Source organism: Dermochelys coriacea, chromosome 3 (genome assembly GCF_009764565.3).
Source record: "Dermochelys coriacea isolate rDerCor1 chromosome 3, rDerCor1.pri.v4, whole genome shotgun sequence".
Classification (NCBI taxonomy): domain Eukaryota; kingdom Metazoa; phylum Chordata; order Testudines; family Dermochelyidae; genus Dermochelys; species Dermochelys coriacea.
In genome coordinates this window covers 1,704,264-1,730,660 of record NC_050070.1, presented here as the reverse complement: position 1 = coordinate 1,730,660, position 26,397 = coordinate 1,704,264, and the positions used below count along the sequence as shown (strand labels likewise).

Below are 26,397 nucleotides of genomic sequence, written 5' to 3'. Positions count from 1 at the left end.
ACAGCCAGCAGGAGGGTCCCAGGAGCAACGTGGCTGCAAAGTAGCGGGGGGAGGCTGCCGGCTGGATGTGCGCAGCACTGGAATCTCCTGAGTGGCCACCCAGCCATGCAGCTTACAGGGAACACAGCCACGGAGCCAGCTCCTTCACATCCCCCACGCTGCCGGCCAGGGACAAAATTCACCCGAGGGGGGCGGCTGGGGGCGTCCCTTCTCAGCTCTGTTGGGGCGCCCCTGCTGATAGGAGTGGGGCAGTACCGGCAGTTCCTGGGGGTGGGATCCCAGCCATGTGCCTGCCATTGCTGGGCAGGTCGCCCTCCTGCTGTATCCACTCCAGATGCCCCAGTGGAACAGGGTCCACACAGGCCATAGGCTTGTGAGCCTGCAGGACCCAGGGGCTACCCAGCTCTGACATAGGCTGAGCCAGCTTTGCCGGCTCTGGGCCAGGCTCTCGGAATAGGCCAGCCCCTGGCTGTTCCACTGCCATCCTCCCCCTCAGGAACACGTGGGTCCCAGCAGCATCTACTACCTGAAGCTTTAGGTTTGGGGGAAGGCCCCTAATGCAGCTGACCAGGATTCCCTCCTGACCCCTCTTTTCCCAGGCCATAAGCTTGAGGTTTGCTTAGCCAGCTCCCTGTCCCCAATAAGAACACAAAAGCAGCCATCCTGGGTCAGACCAAAGGTCCATCTAGCCCAGTATCCTGTCTGCTGATAGAGGCCAATGCCAGGTGCCCCAGAGGGAATGAACAGAACAGGGAATCACCCAGTGATCCATCCCCTGTCACCCATTCCCAGCTCCTGGCAAACAGATTGCATGATGGAGTATTACTGGCCATGAGCCATCCCAGCAGTAAAGCATCCCACGTCAGCTGCTGCACCAGTGAGTCCAGAGAGCCATGCTGCCCGGAGCCTTTGCCTCCAGCCCTGGTCCCGGGGCTGGGCAAGGTACAAAGCAGCTATGCATTGTGCTTTGGCTCTTTGAAGCCTCTAATTCCTCTTGTCCCAAGTTTGATGACTGCAGCTGGCAGGGGGATGTTCTGCACCCGGCATCCTCTGGGAGACAGCTGGGCAGCGATTTGCAGTGTGCCCTGCCCCACCCTGCTCTCGAGGGCCTGTGATGTAGTTACAAATCCCCCTGATCAGTTTGGACTTTTGAGCCCCACATGTCCATAGTTTTGCCTTTTCTAACGTGCCAGCCGTGGAGAGCCCGCCTTGCAGTCAGATTGGTGCCACCTGGGCCTGGAGCTTGCCTCCCATCCCTGGGTGAAGGGACTCGCTGGCTTGGGGTGAGCTGGCTCCCAGAGTGCAGGAGTCACCGTTCCCAGGAGCTTCACGCTGCTAGCGGCCTGCACGTGCCTCCCTTGTTACATCCGAGCAGCGTCTGGGAAGCGAGGCAGGGAGTGCCATCGTGAAGGCAGTGTCTAGGGTTGGACGTAGCTGGAACATGAATAGCCAGGGCTCGGTGGGCTGCAGGGGTTGTGGAGAATGCAGCCCCACTGTGCTCAGGTGTGCGGCTGGGGCGAGAGGGGTGGGGGGTAGAAATCAGAGGTGGCTGGGAGACTTTGGGGTGGCCTTGTCCCAGGTGTGCGGGGTAGGCCCTTGATAAATGCTGGTGCTGTTACCGCTCTGGCTGATAGTGGTCTTTCCCTCTCCAATCCCTGCATCCAGTGGCTGAGAGCTCTTCCGGCTATTTCCTGCACACCTGATTGCAGGGTTGGTTGGTGCGGGGTGCGGCCCCCAGAGCTCTTTTCCATCCTCCCAGTCGGGCTGTGGGGGGTCCCAGCTCTGCCCTCTCCCAGGTTGCACCATGCTGCTTCCCACACCACAGGGGAGGGGAAGGGGGGACTGGGGGAGTCGCTGCTCAGGGCTCCATCACTTGCGGCGGGGGGGGGGGTACAGGCTTGTGCACTAGTTGTTTTGCATAGTGGCTGATGAGAGCAAACCTAGCTCCTGGCAGGCCCAGGGTGCCCCTCAGTACCATTGGCACAGCATTCCTGGGCCCAGTCTCCCCAGGGGGCACCAGCCAGTGCAGCGACACTCTTTGCATGGTGTTTGGGGTAGGAGGCTGGTGATTTGATTCCCAGGGAGCCGCTGGGACACCTACTCTGTGATTCCAGGGACCTGGCACTTCCTTTGGGGCGGGGAAAGCCATCCCCGGGCTCCTCGGCCTGGCATTGTCCCCCGCTGTCAGGAACAGCTTTGGCCTGGGCCACCCGCACCAGGGACCAGCATGGAGCAGTCTGGGGCAGGGTGTTCCTGACCCCGACAGGCGATGGTGACTGCTCCCACGAACTGAAGCCATGGCTTGTGCTCACACGGTCCTGCTCTGAGTGGTGCCCCGGCCCTTTGGCTGGGCATCACCCGAGGAGCTCTGGCATCCCTCAGCTCCCACTGCCCGTGGGGACTGTCTCCGCTCCCAGGAGAAGGACTTTCTGTGCCCTCCCCTCAGTCACACTCCTGAGCCGTCTGTCCCCCTCCACTCCACCCCTAGCAGGCTGGGGAGATTCCCTGCTGGGCAGCGTGTGGCGCCGGCAGCACAGGACATGGTGCTCTCTCCCACCCACCTGGGCAGCACTGCGGCCCCGAGACTGAAGGGCTGGGTCAGACCCTGCATCTCTTGGCCAGGGGCCCAGCCCCTCTGACAGGGCAGAAAGGGGCACGCCCAGTCATACATTCTCCTCCTGCGGCCGCCACCTCAAGCTGCCTGAATGACCTGGCTGTCTCCTCCGAGAGGGGAGCCCCCCATTCCCTAGAGGGCCCCCCACACGGTGCCCCACTCTGGGCACCCCCCGGGCCAAGCGTTGCAGCCTGCGAGCGCCCCCTCCAGCCTCGCTCCCACGCCCCTCTTTGTGGGGCAGCTCTGCGGGACCCACATGGCTCTGGCTGCGTCCACACAGCCTCGTTCAGGGGTTTTCTCTCTCATCCAAGACTTGGATTTCAGCTGCTGCCCTGGCTTTCCTTAGCCCTGAGGGGCCTTTCCCAAACTGAGCCCCATGCTGGGAGAGTCCAGGATGGAGCCTCATTGCTGCTGGGACTGGGGGCCCTGCGCCCTGCCAGCCCCAACAGGGCCCACCTGAGAGCAGGCTCGACTGAGCCGAGCAGTCCCTGCGGGGGATCTGGCACTTGGTGGCCCGTTCCCTGCCCGCTGCCAGCTTTTGGGGGGGTCCCTCCTGCCTCAGAGGCGGCAGGCAGCCCTGAGTCCCCATCTGCTCTCTCTGCAGGCTGAGAAGAAGGCCAAAGTCATTGCTGTCATGAACGTGGTGGAGGAGAGCCAACGGGCAGAGCCCCAGAAGGAGGAGGAGGCCAGCCCACCTGCCTCGCAGCAGCCCACAGACCCCGCTTCGCCCAACGTGGCCACCACGCCTGAGCCAGTGGTGGCCGACACCGTGGACAAGAGCACGTCCAAGTCAGCTGACGACGAGCCGGAGTACGAGGTGAGCTCAGCCACAAGCAGTGGGGGTCAGGGGGCCTTCAGGCCAGCACTGCTGGGGGTGGATGTGGGTCGCACCGTCTGTTGGGAACCGAGCCACACCAGAGCACCCATGCCACACTCTGAGACCTTAGCCACCCCTGATCCCTGCTGCCACCCATGCTTCTCCTTCTGCATGCCTTCCCTCCCCCACCTTGGACCTCCCCTCCCCATCCTTCTCTGTACCCCTCCCGCACCCAGCATCGCACCTCCCCCACCCTGCACCTTCCCTCCCTCATCCTGGACATTTCCCTTCCCGCATCCATCCCTCCACACCTCCCCTCCTCCATACTGCACGTCTCCCCTCCTGCATCCTTCTCTGCGCCCCTCCGCTCCCCCACCCTGCACCTCCACTCCCCCGTCCTTCCCTGCACACCTCTTCCCCTCCCCCACCCCATGCCTCCCCCTTCCTCCCCAGTACACCTCCCCGTCCCATCCCCCATCCTTTCCTGCACACCTTCCCTCCCCTGTCCTTCCCTGCACATCCCCTCGCCACCCCTACACACCTCCCCTCCTCCAACCTTCTCTGCACACCTCCCCCGTCTTTCCCTCCATACCTCTTGTGCCTCCCCTCCCCATCCTCCCCTGCACGCCTCTCCTCCCCCACCCTGTGCCTCTGCCCCCTCCTCCCTTATACACCTTCCTTCTGGCCGCTCTGCATCCCTGCCCCCCTCCCCTGACCTCGCCTGCCCCCAGCTAACTCTACTGGCCCACAACCCTGCCCATTCCTGTTCCCCCCACTTGCCTGACCCCACACCCCGGCTGTTCCCTTCCCCGTGTCCAGCTCCCTGCCTTGCCCCTCCCCGGGCAGGCCCAGCTCCAGTTCTGACCGGGGGGGCCCACTCTCTGACGCTCCGTCTGCTCCCTGGGCCGGCAGGATGGCCGCGGCTTCGGGATCGGTGAGCTGGTGTGGGGGAAGCTGCGTGGATTCTCCTGGTGGCCGGGCCGGATTGTGTCCTGGTGGATGACTGGGCGGAGCCGAGCAGCCGAGGGCACCCGCTGGGTCATGTGGTTCGGAGATGGCAAGTTTTCCGTGGTAAGTGGCAGCGCCAGGCACCATCTGGGTGTGAGCTGGCAGTTCTTGGGCATGCCCTGGTGAATGGGTGCTCTCCTCTCCTCTCACAGCCCCCATCTCTGCTCCTCACAGGTCTGTGTGGAGAAGCTCCTGCCACTGAGCTCCTTCTCCAACGCCTTCCACCAGGCCACGTATAACAAGCAGCCGATGTACCGCAAAGCCATCTACGAGGTCCTGCAGGTAAGAGCGGCCGGAGAGGGTGCCAAGCACAAGGGCGCCCCTTGCAATCCCCAGGCCAATCCACCCATGAGCCTTGGATTTGGCCCAGACTGCGGGAGTGTGACCATGGGCAGGTCCCTCAGGGTCTCTGGGTGCCCAGTGGGGATCTGCCCTGCCACGTGAGGGCAGTGAGCGCATTACACAGGGTGAGGCGCTCAGCCACTCGGCGATGGGGGCCAGAGAGAGACTCCCTGGCAGGGAGGGGGTGGAAGGGAAGGGCCCACTTGCCTCGGTCCCATCCATTCAGCTAGGCAATGCTATGGGTCCTGGAGTTAGACCAGCATCTAACCTGCTTCTGCAGTTATCTGCTTGGGCAGCTGCTTCCTCTGTGCTGTGCCCCCTCCTGCTCACCGGGCGCCTGCATCCCGCTCAGGGCAGTGGCAGTGGCTGTGCTAAGGGGCACTGCCTCGCTCAGCCCCGGCCTGAATGACAGGGGCTGTGTCGGGCTGGGGAGGCAGCAGCACTGTCCTGGCTGCACACAGAGCAGGGAAGAGCCCTGCCATGGGGAAGGGGAGGCCCCTCTTGGGCTGTGGGCGACTGGCCTGACCCTGGGGCTCGCTGCGCAGGTGGCCAGCAGCAGAGCGGGGAAGATCTTCCCAGCATGCCCCGAGAATGACGAGACAGACACTTCCAAAGCGGTGGAGATCCAGAACAAGCAGATGATCGAGTGGGCCCTTGGGGGCTTCCAGCCGTCTGGTCCCAAAGGCCTGGAGCCACCAGAAGGTAACGAGTTTGTGGGATGGGGCAGATGCAGCTCCAGGCAGGGGGAGCCAGGCTGCGAAATGGGCACTGGGCCATGGGGAGGGGCAGTGGGACTCGCCTGCGTGTCCATGGCACCAGGCGCATCTACTCCCGAGCGTGCCAACGAGACGCTGTATTTCCCAGCACTGGGGGCACAGTGCCCTTCCCCAACCTTAGGCTGACTTACCGCGGCCATCCTGTCCCTGGCTCAGTTATAACCAGCTCTGTCCTACCGGGTCTGGCCACTGTTGTCCTCCTCTTCAGCCTCAAAGGCCAGATTTGGGGCAGCAGAGGGGCCGGCCGGCCCTGCCAGCCTGCCCGTCTCCTGGAGCTCAACTCGTCAGCACTGCCTTGCTCTGCCTGGAGCGGTCCTGGCCGCTGGGAGCGATTTTCCAGTTCCAGCTGCAATCAGAGTCAGGGGAGACCCCCCCTCTTCGGCATCTCCCTGTGATCTGCCAGCCTCCCCTCCCACCCACAGCTTGTGGGGTCGCTCCTGGTGTGGTAGCCGAGAAGCCCCAGGTAGGGATTAGGGCCCCGCTGTGCAGTGAAATCAGCTAGCTCCCACCCCAAGGAGCACCCGGCCTTGGCAGGTGGCCACAGGGAGGGGTCAGGGAGCAGTGAAAGGGTGGGGGCCAGCAGCATACACTGCCGCGGGTGTCCCTGGGAAATGCCTGGCAGCCAACTGCTTTGCCCAGCTCCCCCGTGCCCGCTGCGAGGAGCTGGCCCGTACTGCTCTCCTGCGCCCGCTCTAACCGCGTCCCGTTCCCTTTGCGCAGAGGAGCGGAATCCCTACAAAGAAGTTTACACGGAGATGTGGGTGGAGCCAGAAGCAGCCGCTTACCCCCCGCCTCCGCCAGCCAAAAAACCAAGGAAAAGCACAACGGAGAAGCCCAAGGTCAAGGAGATCATAGACGAGCGCACCCGAGGTAGCCACCTGCCCGCTGAGGGAGGGCCTTTGGAGAGGGGTGGTTGGCTGGCCCTGGGCAGGGCCACTCCCCGCCACTGGCACCAAGCTCAGCTGGCCAGTCGAGGTCCTGGCTTCCCACTAGCCGCCACTGCAGCTCCAGAGCAGCATTTCCCATGGTGCAGCTGGCATCGCGCCCTTCCCCCATCATGAGAGCAGACCCCACCCCTTTGTGGAGGCACCCCACTGGCCCAGGGGGGCTGCAGGGCTCTGTCTGCTGGCCCTGGGGAGCACTAGTGCCTCCCAAGGCCAGCCTGAGAACTAGAGCTGCCCAAGCCTACCTCCCAAATCCCCCTTCTTGATCTGCGGCTAGCCCCCCGAGCCAGGCCACTGTGGGCCCAGGTTTCTCCAGCGATTGAACCACCTGCCCCTTTGGGGAGTTGGAATCTGGTTTTGAACCCTGAGCCCAGGGCAGCTCCAGCTTTTCCTGAACAGGGGTTGTCTCTGGACTTGGGTTAAACCCCACCAGAGCTGCTCTGTGAGGCCTCATTCTCACTGGCTGGGCAAGGGAGGGGGTGAGGAGAGAAGTGGGGGCTGCCACCCCAGTGCAGAGTAATAGACTCCCAAAGTAGCTCTTCCCTCCCCTTAGTCACCCAGGGGAGAGAAGACAGAGAGAGCCTGGCCGCCGTCTCCCTAAGAGAACTGGCCACTGTGTCTCCGTGCTCATACATTGCCCTGCCACTGGAGGGCAGCACTGGCTCTGTGTGTAGCACTGGTGACTGGTGTCCAGCGGCCCTGGACACTAAACCTCCTACCCAGAGAGCAGGTGCAGCCAGTGCCTGGACAGTGTCTCAACCCCGACCGTTGGCCAAGTGCAGTCCTCACACCCATTCTGCCCCTCCTGTCTCTGCAGAGACCACCAGCAAGGGGCCTGGCTCCTCTCCCACTGGGAACTGCTCTGAGACCCCCACCCATCTCCCATGGCCCTGGAGCAGCCTGGGCCGGGCTGGACCCAAACGAGGGCCTGGATCCCACTTCTGCTCCTCCTGGCTCCTCCCTGGGCAGCAGGGTCTGTGTCCCCCTCGCACTGCCCCATGTCTGGGGACACTGTCATTTGCATTGCATCCGGGACCCCGCACCCCCAGGGGGCAGTAGGAGAAGGGGCTGGAATTCCCACCCTGCCCCATGTCAGGGCTGAGTGGCCGAGGCCTGGCTAGGGAAAGACCCTTCTCTCAGACCCTGTAGAAACTCCCGCTCTTTCCTTACGAGCTGCCCCCGGGCCGGCGCAGAGCATCCTGTCCCGTTGTGTGTAACCCAGCCGCCCTCCAGGCCCCCCTGTGACCTGCCTGACTTCTTCTTTCGCTCCCCCAGAGCGGCTTGTTTATGAGGTTCGCCAGAAATGCAGGAACATCGAAGGTGAGTGTGTGTGAGCAGGGAGGTGCCTAGCACCCACTGTCGTCCCCAGACATCCCTAGAGAGGGGACGTCAATCAGCCTCAGCCTCGCCCTTGGCCGCACGCTGTCCTGCGCTTAGAGAGAGACTGTGGTGGCAGTGAGGCAGGAAGGGAGTCAGTTGGCAGAGACACCTCCTGGTTTGCACCCAACTGGCATGCAGCGTGCAGACTGTGGCCATCCTGTCGGATGGAAGGGCTGTCCTGGGGACACAGCATATGGCAGTACCAGGAGTGGCTGCGTATGTTGCGTTCCCACATCGATGGGATCGTCAGGGGAGCAACCCTGAGGCAGATGGCAGAGATGTGGTTCGAGACAGGAGACTGGACTAGAAGGCAGTTGGCTCCGTGCTACTCAGTGTCTTCAGCACTGGTCTGAAAGAAAATCTCAGGTCCTTGCTGGTGAAGTTAGGAGATGACGCAGCCATTGGCGGGGGGTAACTAGTGCCAGGGGCAGTCGGTGCAAAGTGAGCGGGATTGCTGGGTAAACACAGTGTGTGCAATACAGGCACTGCCAAGGTCTCCGGGTAGGAGACAGGAACACAGGCCATGTGCACAGAATGGGGGCCGTCTGCTGGAAAGCAGTGCCTGGAAATGATATAGGGGTCACAGTGTGCAAGCAAGTGAATAAGAGTGCCCAGGGTGATGCGTTAGCACGCCTTGGCTGTGTAACCGGGGGAGTAGCGAGGAGAAGCCCAGAGATCTTCTCTCTGTACACGGCACTGGGGAGACGCTGCTGGAATTCAGTGTCCCGTTCTGGGGGGTCACATTTTTAAAAGGATGTTGAAAAATTGAAGCGAGTGCAGAAAAGAGCCACCCAAAGCAGGCGGACAGGGCTGGAGAAAACACCCTCCAGCGAGAGACTTGGAGTGCTGTCTGTTTAGCTGACCAGGAAGAAGATTGAGAGGTGACTTGGTTACAGTGTGTAAGTGCTTTCCCAGGGACAATTCACCAAGTCCTAGAGGGCTCTTTCCCCTAGCGGAGACAGGCAGTGGAAAGCCAGTGGCTGGGAGCTGGAGCCAGACCACTCTAAATGCAGACTGGCTGCCTTGCTGGCAGGTGTGTTAGCCAAACACACGTTACTGGGGTAACTGGCTGGAGTACAGTGGCCTTGGATATACACATGTCAAGTGGGGTGATCTAACGGTCCTTTCCGGCCTCGCACTCTGCGACTCTTGTTTAGTTGACCTGAAAGAAGGATACAAGACTTGCTCCAGGCTCTGCGTGGGGCCGATGGCTTGTTCACCTCGCAAAGGCAGAACAAGACCCAGTGGCTGGAAACTGAAGTTAGACAAATCCAGGCTAGGAATAAGGAGCAGAGTTTTTACAGGGAGAGAAGGGTAACGAACCACTGGAGCAAGCCATCAGCGGCTGTGGGGAATTTGCAGTCACTTGAACACTTTAGCTGAGACCTGGGGGTCTGTCAAAGGCATGCACTCTAGCTTCAGTGCAGCTTGTGGGCTGGAGGCAGGAACCGCTGGCTGGAGTCTCTGCCCGGTGTGATGCAGGACATCGGATGACCCTTCCTACTTAAAAGTGTGTGGCCTTTCGGGCTCCTCTTGTGGCTAGTGGGTGTGGAGTCTGCCAGGGCTCACACTGATTCGTTTGGGAAGCCATGCTGGCAGTGCAGCATGGCGTCGGTTCCTGGGAGCTTGGGGTGCTCTGGACCGGGTAGCAGGGACACAGAGTGAGGGAGAGGGGATGGAGGTGAGGCTGAGAAGCCCCCATTGTATGTAACACTCTTGCCTTTTCTACTCTTCCCCTCCCCAGATATCTGCATTTCTTGTGGAAGCCTCAACGTTACCCTGGAACACCCTCTATTTATCGGAGGAATGTGCCAAAACTGCAAGGTATGGAGTGGGGGGAGCCTTCTTGTCTCTGTAGGCTGGCCTGGCCCCCAGCCTCCCTGGACGTTCCAGGCCAGACACGAGCAAAGCCGCATGTGCACTTTGATCATCCAGTTCTGCTCTGCAGAGGGGCGAGACCCGAGCTTCAGGCCTCAGCTGCAGCGAGGCCAGTGCCACCTGGGCCTCCCAAGCTAACATGAGGCCACTCTCCCCTGTGTGGGCACCTTCTTCTTCGAGTGATGGTCCCTGTTGCATTCCGCTGAGGGGTCACGCATGTGCCGTGTGCAAGTAGGAGAGTCTGTTGGTCAGCACACGCTTCACCTCAGGGTTTCATCCAAGGCAATAAAGTGTGGGGCAGATGAACCGGGTCTCCAGTTCCTTCTCATCGCTGCGTGGTCCAGGCCAGAGCTGCTAGTGTCCTCTCATCTCTGACATACTGGAAAATAACAGTTTGGAATTGTAGATAGTTTTCTTCCAGTTTTTGCTGTTTTTAACATAGTGTCGTTTTTAGGAATAATTTTAGTAGAACTGAGGCCTTTGTGTAATCTGTTTACCAGTTCCCCCTCCCCAGCACCCATGCGCGGAAAGTGGATTGTACCAAAGATGCCAGGATTCAATTTTGCACCTCCTGCCTGCAATCCTTCTCGGTCAGCGACCAGTGGTGCCACTGCTGCTTGGGAGAGGCCAACATTGCATCCAGGTGCTGTATCTGCCCATCCTTCTCACGCTGTACCCGAGAAGGCCGGGCTCTCCGCCTCAAGAAGCGCCTCATGGTGGTCGCCATGAGCCCTTAGTTGGAACCAGGCTGGGGAACTGCCCCGTACATTGGCCTGAGAAAGCCAGGAGTGCACCTCCAGCTATGGAGATAGAGTCCTGCTTCACTGGTACCACTGCTTCGGACCATGTGCCAGGGCCTAGCTGGGAAGCAGGGAAGCATGGTCCTGCTTTGAGCAGGGGGTTGGACTAGATGACCTCCTGAGATCTCTTCCAACCCTAATCTTCTGTGATAAGCATGACAGTAAATCTTTCTCCAGGCCTAAGAAGGATGATGTGCCTTCCACAAGTACCGGCCATGGAGAAGCAGGGCATTCCAAGGTGCACAAGCATGCCAAAAAATCACGCAGACCAGCGGATCTGCTGGCACCGAGCACCCAGTCGTGCACGACCTCAGTGTCAGCCTCTCTTAAGACAAGGGCTCCGTCAACTCCGGGACAGTCCTCCACTCCAGTGCCAGTTCTGGCTGCGGAACGAGTACTGTTAACACCGGGGGGATTGGAGGAAACAGCGGAACCACATGAACTGTTTGCTTTAGGAGAATTGAGATCTCCACACCTTCCTCCACCCTCCGCACCTAGGGAGGTCCGATCTCCTATCCAGGACTTGCTCAGTCAAGTCATGCTGCGACTCATCCTTCTACGGTTTTCACACTTCCACCGGCTCTAACGGTACCACCTTTGGACCCGGGATCCAAGTTCTCATCATGGGAGGATTCTGACGGAGCACAAGGGCTGCCCAGTCCCTACCACCGGTAAGGGTACCTGAAAGGACCACCAGTGTCATGGCTGTATCTTTCTCTCCAGCAGCCTGGAAGTCATTGGTTTCCCTCACCATGGAGCCCTCTGCAGCATCTGCTGAGTCAGTCCTTCTGGCCCTATTGGGGATCCTGGCCTCGGTACCCACCCTCATAAGCCACCCGTTTGGCAAGGGAGGCTTCACCCCCATCCCTGCTCAGGGTGCCCTTGGGCAGGTGCTCCGAAGCAGTTGTGGGAGACGAACTGCTCAGTCCAGTTCTGCCAGGACTTCCGGAGCAAGAGCATTTCTCATTGTCCTCTCCAGATGCTACAGTAACCTCACTCCCCCTCGCCTCCAGATGACTTTTGGCAGTTCCCAGAACTCCTGTGAAGAGTGGCAGACGGCCTTCATATTCTGCTGGAGGGAGTACAAGACAAGCAGCACCAGGTCCTGGACACCCTTCATTCCTCGGTGCCAATCAGGGTTGCTCTGCCAATCAACGATGCCATTCTCCAACCAGCTCGAACTGTTTGGCCTACCCTGGCCACTTGCATGCCTGCCTCCCAGGTGGCAGGGAAGAGATGCTATGTACCGGCCAAGGGATTGGAGTTTCTTTTTTCACACCCCCACCCAGTCCTCTCATGGTGCAAACAGCAACAGAACGGTCCAGATAGCAACACCCATGCTCCACCCCGTCGGATAAGGAGGGCAAATGCTTAGACCTTCTGGGACACCAGGTCTTCTCTTGAGCTAGCCTCCAATTTCAAACTACCAGACCTTGCTGGCCAAATCTGACTTCCTCAACTACAGACAGTTGGAGGACTTTACTGAAAGGCTCCTCAGCAAGGTTGAGCATGTTTCCAGTCTGTCCTGGAGGAGGGCAAACGACACTACCGTCGGCTCTAGACGCTGCAGATCCTCTGCACACTCCATAGACATGGGCATTGTCATGTGGAGGGAATCGTGGTTTACCCAGGGAGATGCAAATACTATTGAGGAGCTCCTGTTCCATGAGTCACACTGGTCGAAGCTGAAGACTGACAATTCCCTTCACTCCCTCGAGGATTCCAGAGTCACACTTCGATCGCTGGTATCTGTGCACCTGCACGCAAGCAGAACTTCTGCCACCACCACCTACTCAAGACTCCCCAGTTCTTCCACCAGAAACCATACGAACCTCCTCGGAAGTGCCAGAAGACCCGATGATCCCACCCTCCAGGCCCCCTTCCCAGACTTCAGCGTCTCACATTCAAACTTCTCAGAAACAATATTTCTGAATGTCAACCACCATGCCAGCTGCCATGCAACCAGCCCATCCCCTTCGAGTGAATCTAGCACTCTTCTTACCAGCTTGGAGTGCAATAACAACAGACAAGTGGGTCCTGGATGCCATCCGCTATGGCTATACAATCGAGTTCCGCATGCTATCACATCCACATCCCCCACCCCAATCCCTCCTCAGGGACCATCTCACGACAGCATCCTTGCCTTAGAAGTGACCCCTTACTGAAAAGGGGAGTGAGGGAGTGCATTCCTCCGAGCTATCAGGGCATGGGGTTCTATTCCACTTACTTCTTGGTACCCAAGAAGAATGGCAGATGGAGATCAATCCTGGATCTCCGTCACTTCAACTGCTTCATCCGCCAGCCCAAGTTCCGTATGGTTGCTTTAGCGGCCGTAATGCTATCGCTAGAGAAAGGCACATGCTTTTCGGCTCTCGATATGCAGGACCCCTAGTGTCACATAGGCATTCATCCAACCCACAGAAAATTCCCAAGGTTCATGGCAGGCCCTCAGCATTTTCAGTACAGGGTCCTGCCATTTGGACTCACCACTGCTCCCCGTAGCAGCCCACCTCTGGGGTCCTTATATTCCCCATCTCAACTAGCAGCACAATCCAGAGACGAGACTCGGATCACGACCTCCATGGTGCTCAGTCTCTTTTCCTCCCTGGGAGTCAATGTCAATGTTGAAAAATCAATTTTGATTCCCACACAGCCCCAAGACTTCATAGGGGCCTCCATCAGCTCAGTGACAGCCAGAGCTTACCTAGCAAGGGACAGGTTCCAGCCTCTGCGGGAACTTGTTGACTGGGTAGTCAACAGTCCACCTGTCCCGGTCTTATCCCTCCTTGACTACATGGCATCCTGCACATATGTCACCGCCTTCGCTCACCTCCACCTTCACTGTCTGCAGATGTCGCTCCAGGGTTTACTCGCAGTAATGGGGTGTACCTACCGCATCCTGGCCCAGAAAGGGTTAACTGTGCATTGCAGGATGAGTCGGCTCCCTCCACCCTTGCTGGGCATGCTTAGCCTGGAGGCAAGATATAAAAGCAGCAGCTCTGCTCAGTCTAGGCAGGCTGCTGAAGGGGAAGGGTGCAGATGCAGGCTCTCTCCCAGGAGCTGCTACAGGCCCAAACCACAGAGCCAAGGCGCGCCGAGCCCCAGATGGATTCCAGGCTGCTTGTGGAATCCAGAGCAGGGAGCCGTCAGGAGCTCACTGGCCGAGAACCCCAGAGACCCAGGGGAACCATGGGCCACCACTGAAGAAGACAGGGTAGGAAGCAGCCTGGGGGATTTAGACATTGCTCCGGTTGGAGAACCGAAGAACAGGTTAGCGTGTTTCGAGCGGATCCCCGCTGACTCAGAGGGCCCAGGTCCTCCTACCCCAGGTGCCCCACACCCTTAGGTGGTGCTCTACGTCCTCAATGGGCCAAAAGGCCACACAGCCCCTTGGAGGTGGGCAGCTTTATTGACTCCAGCCAGTAGGCCACGCAGCCCTCTAAGGAAGGGTCGCCCATTGACGCCGGCCACTGAGCCATGTAGTCCCCTGAGGAAGGGCGACTCCGGCCACTAGGCCGTACTACCACATGTTATGGTCAGGGTCACCGGCATAGGAGCTAACCGGCTGTGGCACAGCCTTCCCTTTCTTCTGACGAGCTGTGACCTGACACCCCATGACGGGTGTTACCTACCCCACGACACTCATGCACACTACGTGCCACAGGTCTTATGCTGTCAGTTCCCCCTGAGGTGCTCTCTTCCCTCCAGTGGTGAATGGACCCGTGGCAGGTCTCTACAGGGATCCCCATCCTCCCTGACAGGACAATCAGCATGGATGCGTCCCTCACAGGATGGGGAGCTCACATGGCCTAGCCCATGACGCAAGGGACATGGACCCCTTGGGAATTCAGGATGCACATCAACCTTCTGGAACTCCGAGCAGTATGGCGAGCGCGGCGAGCATTTCTCCTATCGCTCACATGATGGTCTCATCGTCTCAGACACCACCACCACAATCTACTACATCACAGACCCAGGGCAGGAGGTCTGTGTGCAGAAGCGATGAGTCTGTGAGAGTGGTGCATTGCCCACAAGAGCCTGTTGTCGGCAGCCTGTCTTTCAGGGACTCAGAACGTGATTGCAGACTCTCAGCCGAAGAGTCATCTCCATCACAAGTGGGAGCTGCACGACTCCATATTAAACGACATCTTCAGCCAGTGGGGGACTCCTACCAGAGACCTCTTCGCCTCCCACAGCAACGACAGCATGCAGCACATACTGCTCAAGGCAACGCCTCATCCTCCACTGGTTAGACCCGATCAACTCCTCCCGCGCCCTTCCACTCCTCCCACCAGTCCTCCACAAGATCAGACAGGAAAGGGCCCTGTTCTGGCCAACCCGGTTTTGGTTTCCCAACCTTCACCTTATGTCGGCCCGTCCCTCATTTCCCCTACCCGCAACACAACCGCAGGATCAGACATCCTGATCCACAGACACATCATCTCAGAGCTTGGTATTTGGATGGGCATCTTCTCTAGAATGGAAGTGTACGTCAGCGGGGCATGATGGCCTTTCGAGCAACAGGAAGGAGTCCACAAGGCTTTCCTGTTGGACCGAGGGGAATCGCTTGGCCTTTTGGTCCCAGCAAAAGGGCTTTCTTCTGAGGAAGTGGGCATTTCTCTTCTTTTGGACAGCCTCCTGTCCTTGGAGATGTCAGGGCTCGCCCTCAGTTCTCTCAAGGTTCATGTAGTGGCGATCAGTGCCTTCTATCGCCTCATGGAAGGACACTTCGTATTTACACATCTGTTGACTACCAGGTTTTGGAAAGATCTCCTCAGGACTTTCCCACTCCTATAGCTTGTCACTCCCCAGTGGGACCTCAACCTCGTTCTAGCGGCATTAATGAAACTGCCCTTCGAGCCTCTGACTTCATGCTGTATGTTCTTCTTCTCCATGAAAGTCGTCTTCCTAGTGGCTGTCACTTTTGGCGAGAAAGGTAGGCAAACTGGGGGCCACGATGGAGGACCCCCCTTTCCCCACATTCTATAAGGACAAAGTCTTCCTGCGCCTGCACCCCAAGTTTCTACCAAAGGTCATAGCTCAGTTTCATCTCAATCACCCCATATGCTCACCTGCTTTCTTCCCAAAGCCTCACGCCTTGGCAGAGGAGCGGCGCCTTCACTCCCTTGATGTCCACAGGGCTCTGACCTTCTACTTGCCAAGGACCAGACCTATTAGGAGGTCCCCTAGACCAGCGTTTCTCAAACTGGGGTCCACAGTGTCCCCAGGCCACATTGATCAACTCTTTCCCCTCCCTCCCAGCGCATCGGGGGCCCTGGGCTAAGGCAGGCTCCCTACCTGCCATTGTTCCGCGCGGCTCCCGGAAGCAGCCGCCAGCTCCTTGTGGCCCCTAGGCTCATGGGCGGCCAAGGAGGCTCCGCACACTGCCCCTGCCCAAGTGTCGGCTCCGCAGCTCCCACTGGCTGGGAACCGTGACCATTGGGAGCTGTGGGGGCAGCGGGTGTGCCACAAGGGCAGTGCACAGAGCCTCCCTGGCTGCCAATGAGCCTAGGGGCTGCAGAGACCCGGCAACCGCTTCCTGGGAGCCACGGTAAGCGCTGCCAGGACTCCGCACCCCAAACCCTCTCCTGTACCCCTGCCCCAGCCCGGAGTCGCTTCCCACACCCAAAGTCCTTTCCAGAGCCTAAACTCTGAACCGTCCCCCTCCCCCCACACACACACAACCCTCTTCCCCAGCCCTGAGCCCCCTCCTGCATCCTTGCCCCAGCCCGGAGTCCCCTCCCGCATGCAAACTCCTTCCGAGAGCACATACTCCGAACCCCCCCACACCCAACCCCCTGAGCCTCCTCCTGCACCCCAAACACCTACCCCAGCCTGGTGAAAGTGAGTGAGGCTGGGAGAGAGTGAGCGACAGAGGGAGGGCAGATGGAGCGAGCAGGGGCAGGGCAGGGGCATCGAAAATTTTTTTATCTAAATGGGGGCCCTGAGGTTGCTAATGTTTGAGAACCGCTGCCCTAGACCATTTATCGCAATAGCTGAGAGGCTTAAGGGGCAGGTAATCTCCACGCAGAGGATTTCCAAGGGGATTTCGGGGTGTATTACACTCTGCTGTCCACTGACGGGTCTTGGAGTGAGAGCCCAGATGTTGACTGTGGACACCCTCCCCGATGTGTCACTTCCAGACACACATGGAGTTTGCTGCACACTGCACCTTGGTATGGGACACTGCGATGGATGCCTCGTGCTGCAGGGCTGTCCTCCGTTCCTCCCTTCCACCCTGCGAATAATCACCCTCGGTGGAATGCAGTAGGGGCCAGCACTTGAAGAGGAGGAGGTTACTTACCTGGTAACTGGAAGTTCTTTGCATTGTGTGGTCCCTCGCTGGATTCCACTTCCCACCTCTGCTGCGGATCTGTTGGATTTGAGGTGGAGAAGGAACTGGGCTTGGTCCCCGCCCCGGTCAAAACCATGAGGTCAAGCAAGGGCGCATATGCAGACCAACCGACAATCCGGCTTTCAAATGCTCCAGCTCCGGGCGCACAACATATGTGTAACCCCTCAGTGGAATGCAGGTGGGGACCACACGTCTCGAAGAGCCTCCAGTTGCAGGTGAGTAACCTCCTCTTCTCATAGAATATCAGGGTTGGAAGGGACCTCAGGAGGTCATCGAGTCCAACTCCCTGCTCAAAGCAGGACCAATCTCCAATTTTTGCCCCAGATCCCTAAATGGCCCCCTAAAGGATTGAACTCACAACCCTGGGTTTAGCAGGCCAGTGCTCAAGCCACTGAGCTAGCCTTCCCTCCCTCTTCCTGGGTTTCCATCCCTTTGTTGCCTTCAAGCATTTCCTGGTCCTTTTAGCCCTCTGCTCAAAGAATTTCCCCTCGAGGCAGGCTCCCCGCAGCAGGCCAGCCTGGCAGCAGGAGTCATGGGGTTCAGCTGCAGGGGTTCTGCTCCCTAGCCCAGCAGGGCAGCTTGAGGGTGGATTACTCCCCGTGGCCAGATGCAGAGCTCTGTGTCTGTGATGTGGGCCGTCCCCCCGGGTGGAGGGGTGCGGAGGGGACGCAGCGTTCACTCCCCTCTCACTGTCCCCCAGAACTGCTTCCTGGAGTGCGCGTACCAGTACGACGACGACGGCTACCAGTCGTATTGTACAATCTGCTGCGGTGGCCGTGAGGTGCTCATGTGTGGAAACAACAATTGCTGCAGGTGGGTGTGTCGCTTAGCCGGGCTGGGACCCTGGGGCGCTCAGCCAGCTGCACCGGCCCTGCGCTGGGGGACGGGAGGGGCTCCGCCCCACGCGTCTGTCTGGGGTTGGGCAGGATCATGCAGCCAGCCACTGCCCCAGGAATGAAGAGTTGAGACCTACAGCCAGTTTTCCCTCCCCCTCCAGGGCCCCCACAGCCAGGCCAGTCAGTGATGAAGGGACCAGAGAGACCCTGGGGACACGTGGGATGGTGATGCCGGACCCCGGAGCAAAGACCAGCACTCTGGCCTGGGCCCTGAGCCCCGGCGGCTCAGACTGGCACCTGTGGGTTGCCTTCCCAGCTCCGCACGGTCCTGCCCCCTGCAGTTAGGGGACCGCAAGGGAGGGAGCAGGGAGGGGTCGCACTGGGCCCCCGCTGGGGACCTGTGCTCCTGCAGGCCATGGAAGTGAGGAGTACCGCCCCCCCCGCCCCCCTCCCTGGAACAGAGGCAGGGTAGGGAATGGGCTGAAGCGTCTCCCCTTCCCCCGGGTCTCAGGTGCTTCTGTGTGGAGTGTGTGGACCTGCTGGTGGGACCAGGTGCGGCCCAGGCTGCTATCAAAGAGGACCCCTGGAACTGCTACATGTGCGGCCACAAGGGCACCTACGGGCTGCTGAGGCGAAGAGATGACTGGCCCTCGCGCCTCCAGATGTTCTTCGCCAATAACCATGACCAAGAATTTGTGAGTATGTGGCAGCGCTGCCCAGTCCCCCGGGGGCTCCCCAGAGTCACAGCAGAGCCGAGTCTCCCCCCAGCTCTGCAGCTGCAGCAGCTTGGTTCCGAGGGGCCTGGGCTGAGCGCGCCCAGCGGGGCTGCCTGTGCTCTCGCTGTGCTGGGTCCCAGATCATCCCAGACATGAGGGACTGATGGGGCCCTCCGGGGTCCTCGAGTCCAGGCCCTGCTGCCGCAGGCAGCACCATCCCATCGTCCGCTTTGTGAGCTCTCCGGAGTCCCTCGGCGAGAGTCTTCGCACCTCACTCCTTCTGCTGCTGGGAGGCTGCTCAGGAGCCTCCCTCCTCTCCTGCTTACAAACCTTCTCCTCTCCGGCCAGAGCGGCCCAGCTTGGCTGGCATTGTCCTTTAGCTACTGAGAGCTGCCCCGCCGATGTGTGTGTCCAGGCAGTGGTCAGTTCCCCGCTCAGCAAGCCCAGCGCCTGGCGTCTCCGCTCCTAGGAGGGCGCAGCAGGGCGGTCCCCGCATTGCATGGAGCTCCAGCCGTGATTAGCTCCCCCCGTAAGAGCTGGGATGGGACCCATCCGGGAGTTGGGAGCCTCGTTCATGGCCGAGGAGACTGTCTAGGGGAGCGTTTCTTGTGCCCCCCGTCTCTCATGCTGTGCTGTGTGTGTGTGTGTTTTAAGGACCCACCAAAGGTTTATCCACCGGTCCCAGCTGAGAAGAGGAAGCCCATTCGAGTGCTCTCTCTCTTCGATGGAATTGCCACAGGTGGGTTAACAAGAGGGAGCTGAGTGGCACTAGGGTTCTGCTGTCCGTCTCCTTGATTACCGCACCCCACTACAGCCCCACAGCCTGGCGACCATGGGGCGGCCGTGACCCACCAGCACAGCCCAGCCCACTTCACAGCATGCAGAGGGCAAGGGGGAGCAGAAACGCTCTGGCTTAGCACCAGGACAGTGCATGACCCAGCTGGTAGGTTCTCAGTAGCAGAACGCGATCCTGGGTTCTAAACCTAGCATGCAGGATGGGTGTTTGGCCCAGCCAGCGAGTACCAAGTGCAGGCTATTGCTTCATCTGACTCTCGTAGCTCTGCTAGCCCCCAGGCAGGAGAAGGGCCCCGCAGCCCCCGAGATCGTAAAACATCTTGCATCAGCTATGGCCACCAGTTTCAAACTAAGTCCCTGATTTTGGGTGCTCCCAACTCAAGACACTTTTGGCCTGGTTTTCAAAGGGGCTGAGGATCCACGGCCACTGGGCCAGGCCATCTGAAATCAGCTCCAAGGTGGCCTCATTGTCATGCCAGCCATATTTCAAAGAAGGGTGAGCCCAGGTTTCCAGCAGGGGGCTGTGTAATTAGATTTGGCCTCTCCGCACCCTTGGGAGTAAGGAGCAAACTCGGGGGGGGGGTCCCCTGAATCAGTGGCCTCTGTAGTTCCCCATAGGGATACTACGAGTGTCCCTGACTGCACCAGGTAGCTACAAGAAGCAGCTGCTTTGAGTTTCATCATTTTGTGTCGGAGGAGCCAGTGGTCCTGAGTCACTGCTCAGTGCTGAGAGGTCTCCTGGTGTATCTGGTTTGGGATGATGTTCCCAATGGCAAGTGCTCCTTGGGGTGCTGTCACCAGCGCCATCCCCGCTGTTCCGTGCCTGACCCCTGCTCTGTCTCCTGGCAGGTCTGCTGGTGCTGAAGGACCTGGGCATCCAGGTGGACCGCTACATCGCTTCCGAGGTTTGCGAAGACTCTATCACTGTGGGGATGGTGAGACACCAGGGCAAGATCATGTACGTCGGCGACGTCCGGAATGTCACCCAGAAACATGTACGTGCGGCTGCCATCTGCCTGCCCCGCTCACCTTCCTAGCCCCCCGGGAGGCATCCCCACTCAGTGGCTGCGTCTCACAGGGGAGCAGGGTCCTCAGGTGGGGGGGTGGGCTGAACCCTTTTCTAGAGTTCTAGAGTCACAGAGTTTAAGATCAGGAGGGACGTGTGTTGGAGTATGCACGCTCCATCCCCTTTGGGCATGGTGACACCACAGGTACAGTCTGTCAGACTGTCCTGGGACTCAAGACAGTGTGGCTCAATGACCAGAGTCAAAGTGTATGCCCTTGAGCACAGGGCTGCATGGCTTAGTGGCCAGAGTCCATACAGCGGCCCTCGAGGATAGGGCTGCATGGCCTAGTGGCCGGAGTCAATATAGCCCTCAAGTTCCGGGTATCATGGCTTAATCACCAAATCCGGGGGCTGCCACCAAAGTGGGGGTGGTAGCTGGGGTAGGGGGACCCGGGCCCACTTGACCCAACCAGGTCCCAGCCTAGAGCCCTGACAGTGGTGGAGTGGTCCACCACAGGGTCAGCGGGGAATCCAGCCGCCACACTGTGACTTTACACGGGTGGGAGATACCACTCACTCCACCTCCCTGGGCCGCTTCCTGCCGAGCTTCCTGAAGCTGCAGTCGCAGTCCAGGTTCCTCGGTGCAGGGGGCTCCCTGGGACTCCAGTACGAAGGGCGGCCAGTACGTCCCTCGGCCCGCGCCGCTTCCCGCAGCCCCCATTGGCCTGGAGCAACGAACCGCGGCCACTGGGAGCCGCGATTGGCCAAACCTGCGGACGCGGCAGGTAAAGAAACCGGCCCGGGCCGCCAGGGGCTTTCCCTGCACAAGTGGCGGACCGGTTTTGAGACCCACTGGCCTAGACTGCGAGGTGGGCTGCTCTCCTTTATACTAGGACAGCAATTGGAGCATGCCTAACTGGGCCTAAGGGGCAGGACTTCCTCCACCCGAAGTGTGGGATTAACCCTTTCTCGCCTGGCACCATTCAGTGATGTAGTCTGGCCTCCTGTGTGTCACCAGCCGTTCGGTTTCACCCAGTTACCCCTGTACTGAGCCGGGTAACTTGGCTCTGCTAACGCATCTCCCAGAAAGGCAGCCAGGCTCTGTATGAATTCACCCAATGGGGAAGGATCCATCTCTTCCCTTGGGAGTTTCCTCCAGTGCTTAGTCACCTGCTTGGTTAACAAAAGGTGGGTGGTTTTTCATTGGACTTGTCTGGCATCAGTGTCCAGCCACGGGTTCTTGTTCTGCTTGTCTCCGCTGGAGGAAGGAGCCCTCTGGTACCTGGTATTATCTCCCTGGGACAGTCCTTAGAGTCTGGAATCAGGTTACCTCTCAGGCTCTCTCGGGATCAGCTAAACAGCAGGGACTCGAAGTCGCACACTATGGCACATTTTCTCCAGCCCTGGAATCATTTTTGTGGCTCTTTTCTGCAGTTTTTCAACATCTTTGTAAAATGTGGCCCCTGGAACTGGAGTCCATATTCCAGCCTCGGTTTCCCCACCGCCGCATAGCAAGGGGGACTCACCTCCTTTGCCCTCCTAGCCCCTCACTGGTGTGTCTCTGTGTTGCAGATACAGGAATGGGGCCCTTTTGACCTGGTGATTGGAGGGAGCCCGTGTAATGACCTCTCCATTGTCAACCCTGCCAGGAAGGGTCTTTACGGTAGGTGTCCGAGCCGGCCATGCCTTCTCCCCCGAACTCCCGTCTAGGCTGAGGCAGGCTGTCAGCAGCTCACCCATGTCTCTTCTCTCTTCCTGCTGCCCAGAGGGTACCGGACGGCTCTTCTTCGAGTTCTACCGCCTTCTCCACGAAGCCCGGCCCAAGGAGGGCGACGACCGGCCCTTCTTCTGGCTCTTCGAGAACGTGGTGGCCATGGGGGTGAGCGACAAGCGGGACATTTCGCGCTTCCTAGAGGTGAGCACTACCATGGAAACCTGCTCGCCCTCCCCTAGTGCACATGAGGCTCGCCAGAGAGTCCTGAGCTCCCAGCAGCGTCTGGCTTTGGGTCTGGGAGGCTTCCGTAGACTGGTACCTGTCCGACGATTTCTCAGTACCCGTGTGTATGACTGAACCCTGGCATGAGGGGCAACGAGCATGGCCCAGCCGTGTGCACACATGCCCGGGGGTGGTTAGCTGGTGAGACATGACACCCACCACCAAGAGGGGTGGCAAAGAGCCACAATGGGTAGGGGAAGGTAGATGAGGAGTCAGGAGGGTATTTCCCTCTGTTTGGCTCTCGTGTGACCTCGGCTGCAATCCCATGTCCAGTTCTGGTGCCCACAGATCCAGGAGGAGGTGGCTACATTGGTGAGGGGTCCAAGAAGAGCCACGAGAATGATGAAAGGGTTAGAAATGCTGCCTCGTGGAGATAGACTGAACTCCTCCTTGCCTCAGCTTCACTCCATCCATAGCTGTGCCCCCCGCTGCCTTTCCCTCCGCCCTGTCCCCTTCCCTTCGCATCCCAGCTAATGCCCCCCCGCGACACCCCCAGGCCATCCCTCCGCTCTCCCCACTAGGCTCTGTCTGCTCTCGTGAGCATGTGGCTCTTCAGGGCAGGGACTGGCTACGACTTGCTTTGCGCAGTGCTCAGCACAGCGGGTCCTGGTCTGGAGTGACAAGGTGGGACCCCTCCTGGATGGCTCGGGGGGGTGGATACATGGAGCCCAGCGTGTCTGGCAGCACAAAGCCAGCTGGCAGAGCACCCCCACATGTCTCTGACACTGGTCGGGTCAGCTCTCCCCCGGGATTTTGTCTGGCGGGGGGAGGGGTCAGCTGCAGGAGGGGAATCTGAACCAGCTTTCTGGCTGCTCCCCTGCTGCAAGCGTGGGGTGGCTGACCCGAGCAGTGGGGCTGGTATTCCCAGCACGCGGCGTGCACCAGAGGGCTGGGCGCGCTGCCGTCTGAGCCCTTGCCCTCAGGCCGTGGGCCGTCAGTGCAGAACTTCTCTCCCGTAGCCTTTCCCTTCCAAGAGCCGCCCTGCCCTCTCGCCGCCTTCCTGGGCTGCTGAACGCAGTGGGTGCAGTGACCTAGTCTAACCACCAGAGGGCACTGGGGTCCCCGTGCCCACCGCCCAGCCAGCTGCTCCGAACAGGTATCCACGCTGGGAGGCAGGAGCAGGCAGGAGTCGGCCCCACCCAGCTCGGGGGAGACGCTTCCCGGTAGGGAGCTTCCCCCCCACACGCATACAGACTCAGGCAGGGCTTCCCCTTTCGCAGTTTCGTCCCATGACCCCTAGTTCCACACTTCCCCCTTGGCTTAACGCCTTGCCCTGCTTTTAGTCAACATGTCCCTTCTGACCCTGAGCCAAGGCGCTCGCTCACCCCTGCGCCAGCCCTTGGCTCATTTCTCTGGCTCTTCTCTGAGCTCTCTCCACTTAGTCACTGGCTGGCTGGTAGAACTGAATACAGTGTCTGGAGCCGCATGGAGGATGCTCTCCATGCCTCTGTGGGTGCAGCTCTGGATCCCATTGGCCAGATCCGCTGTCTGACTGCATAGACAGCTCCTGCCGAATTCACGGTCTGCTGTCAGCCCTGAGAATGTGGTGCTCCTGATTCACAGACTCCCCCTCCCAGCAAAAGCTCTCTTGGGATATTTGCTCCTCAAACAGGCAGGTTTTTAGATCCATGCATGTTTAAAGAGCGGTTTGTGTCCTTGCAGCACAGTTGTGTTGCAGAGCTGTCGCACCACTGCATTGCAGCATCTTTAGGTTCTTACAGTGCTGCGCAGTGGCACTGCGGGGCTAGGATGCAGTGTTACAGCACTATCATAAAGCTGTGTCAGGAGCTGTGTTACCTGTGTTGGGGGTTGTGATGCAGTGTTACAGCACTGTCATGGAGCTGTGTTCGGCTGGGATGCAGAGCTACTTCAGTGTTATGGAACTGCTGGGAGGATGCAGTGTTATATCACTCTCGTGAAGCAGTTATCGGGGCTGTGGTGCAGTGTTACAGCACAGTCCCGGAGCTGTGTTTGCGTATGTGATGCAGTGTTGCAGCAATCGTGTATCTTTGTTGGGGGTCTGTGGTGCAGTGTTACAGTACTGTCCCGGAGCTGTGTTCGGGTTTGTGATGCAGTGTTGCAGCAATCGTGTATCTTTGTTGGGGGTCTGTGGTGCAGTGTTACAGCACTGTCCTGGAGCTGTGTTGGGAGCTAGGATGCAGTGTTCTTCTTTGAGGGTTTGCTCATGTCCATTCCAATATAGTTGTGTGCGTGTCATGTGCACCGTCACCAGAAATTTTTCCCCTAGTGATATCCGTCAGGTCGACTCTGGTGACCCCTGGAGTGGCGCCTTCCTTCCACGGTATATAGGGACCTACCGACCCACCGTCTCCTCAGTTCCCTCTTCCAAGACCTTTCCAGGGACCATCATGGATGCTTCTCTTGCTCTGCAAGCCATCTCCTTAGTGGTTTCCTGGAAATAGATTGTAGACAGAGTGTAAAGAGTTCAGTTAGTTGTGGTTAGCAAATAGTGAGATTTGGGTACTTGTAAGCTCCTGCCCTGTGGGGCTTGCTGCTGGGGCCTGTGGGTATGCCTCAGACCCAGGGCTTCAAACAGCCCGGCAGCTGCCTGAACTGCCTTGGAGGGGCCAAGTTCCTGATAAGTGCCGGACCTGTAAGACCTTTAAGCCCAGAACTAAGAATGAGAGAGAAACTGGACTCAAATTTCTCGTAATGGAGGTGGCACTTCGCCCTTCATCAGAGCCCGACCCAGCATCAAGCCCCTCCTCCATCAGGAGTGTCCCAGCCTCATTAGAGAGGCTCAGTGGGGTCCAGGATCCCTGGCACCAACTGTCTGGCACTGACAAACTGCTCCGGCCACCAAGAAGTCAACCCTGGCTGGTCGGCACTGCTCCCCATCACTGGTGCCGAAGAAAAAGAAAAAGTCAGACCGGTGACGATCCCCTCTGAGGAGTGCCACAGAAAGAGTGAGACCAGTGCTGGGCCATTCTCAGGCGGACAGCAACCAGCCTGCGCTGTTGATTCCAGCCCCAGAAAGGGGCCCGTCGAGTCTGGTGCATATGGACGCCCCGCCTGGGGTGAGCCATAAAGCGGACTCGGCCCTGGTCATGCCAACTTCACCAGAGGCATATGAAGCAGCAAGAAGCTTTCTGTCCCTTCTAGCGCCTTCCCTGAGCCAAGGCCTGTCACGGACAGCCCCCGTCCCGTGGAGGCAAGTGCCAGTCTCGGGCAAGCTGACAATGACGGTGAGACAGCGCACTCGCGAGATCGCAAGCCTCTTCTGCAGCATTCGTGGCTCCAGTCCCGATCCTGGATATCTGCTGGGCAGTGACCTGGTCTTCTGTCCACACGTTCACCACGCACTGTACCAGCACTCAGCAGGCCAGAAACGATTCAGTTTTTGGTACAGCAGAGTCCAATCTGTCTCAGCAAAACACCAATCCCACCACCTGACTGATTGCTTGGGAATCACCTAGACTGGAATGGACATGAGCAAGCACTTGCAGAAGGAAGAACGGTTACCTACCTCTCGTAACAGCTGTTCTTCCAGATGTGTTGCTTATGTGCATTCCAAGCCCCACCCGCCTGCCCCTCTGTCGGAGTTCCAGCAAGAAACAACTGAGGAGGAGGTGGGTCGGCAGGTCCGTATGTGCCATGAAAGTGCCACTCCAGGGGCACCAGAGTCAACCCAACGAATACCACTAGGGGGAAAACTTCCAGTGATGGTGCATGCATGCAATGCGCACACACCTGTATTGGAATGGACCTGAGCAACACATCTCAAAGAACATCTGTTACAGAAAGGTTAGGAACTGTTTTTTACAGCATTATCACACAGCTGGGATGCAGTGTTGCAGCACTGTCATAGTGCTCTGTTCAGGTCTGTAATGCAATATTGCAGCAATCTCGGGTAGCCTTGTTGGGGTCTGTGATCAATGTTGCAGCACTGTCGTAGAGCTGTGATGCGGGGCTGAGCTGCAGTGTTGCAGCACTCCTTGTGTTGGGGGCTGGGATGCAGTGTTCCAGCACAGTCATGGAGCTGTGTTAGAGGCTGGGATGCAGTGTTGCAGCGCTATCATGGAGCTGTTTTGGGGACTGGGATGCAGTTTTCCAGCACGGTCATGGAGCTGTGCTGTGGACTGTGATCAGAGATGAAAGTAAGCCAGTACGCCC

The 26,397-nt window shown here is 59.0% G+C and overlaps 1 protein-coding gene across 19 annotated transcripts in view; it reads left to right on the top strand.

The window, feature by feature from the left end:
• Window positions 1–26,397, top strand: part of DNMT3A (DNA methyltransferase 3 alpha) — a 242,092-nt gene that overhangs the window by 197,577 nt on the left and 18,118 nt on the right. For 15 of the 19 annotated variants that reach the window (XM_038394727.2, XM_038394733.2, XM_043509964.1 and 12 more), the window contains 13 exons: window positions 3,219–3,431; window positions 4,344–4,502; window positions 4,614–4,721; window positions 5,327–5,483; window positions 6,278–6,427; window positions 7,777–7,821; window positions 9,626–9,705; window positions 17,615–17,727; window positions 18,262–18,445; window positions 19,121–19,205; window positions 20,111–20,256; window positions 21,840–21,930; window positions 22,034–22,182. In XM_038394727.2, the coding sequence (XP_038250655.1) occupies window positions 3,219–3,431; window positions 4,344–4,502; window positions 4,614–4,721; window positions 5,327–5,483; window positions 6,278–6,427; window positions 7,777–7,821; window positions 9,626–9,705; window positions 17,615–17,727; window positions 18,262–18,445; window positions 19,121–19,205; window positions 20,111–20,256; window positions 21,840–21,930; window positions 22,034–22,182 (1,680 nt within the window). Of the gene's footprint in view, window positions 1–792; window positions 943–3,218; window positions 3,432–4,343; window positions 4,503–4,613; window positions 4,722–5,326; window positions 5,484–6,277; window positions 6,428–7,776; window positions 7,822–9,625; window positions 9,706–17,614; window positions 17,728–18,261; window positions 18,446–19,120; window positions 19,206–20,110; window positions 20,257–21,839; window positions 21,931–22,033; window positions 22,183–26,397 lie in introns of all 19 variants that reach the window. The other 4 variants (XM_043509959.1, XM_043509965.1, XM_043509962.1 and 1 more) reach the window with 1 other exon arrangement.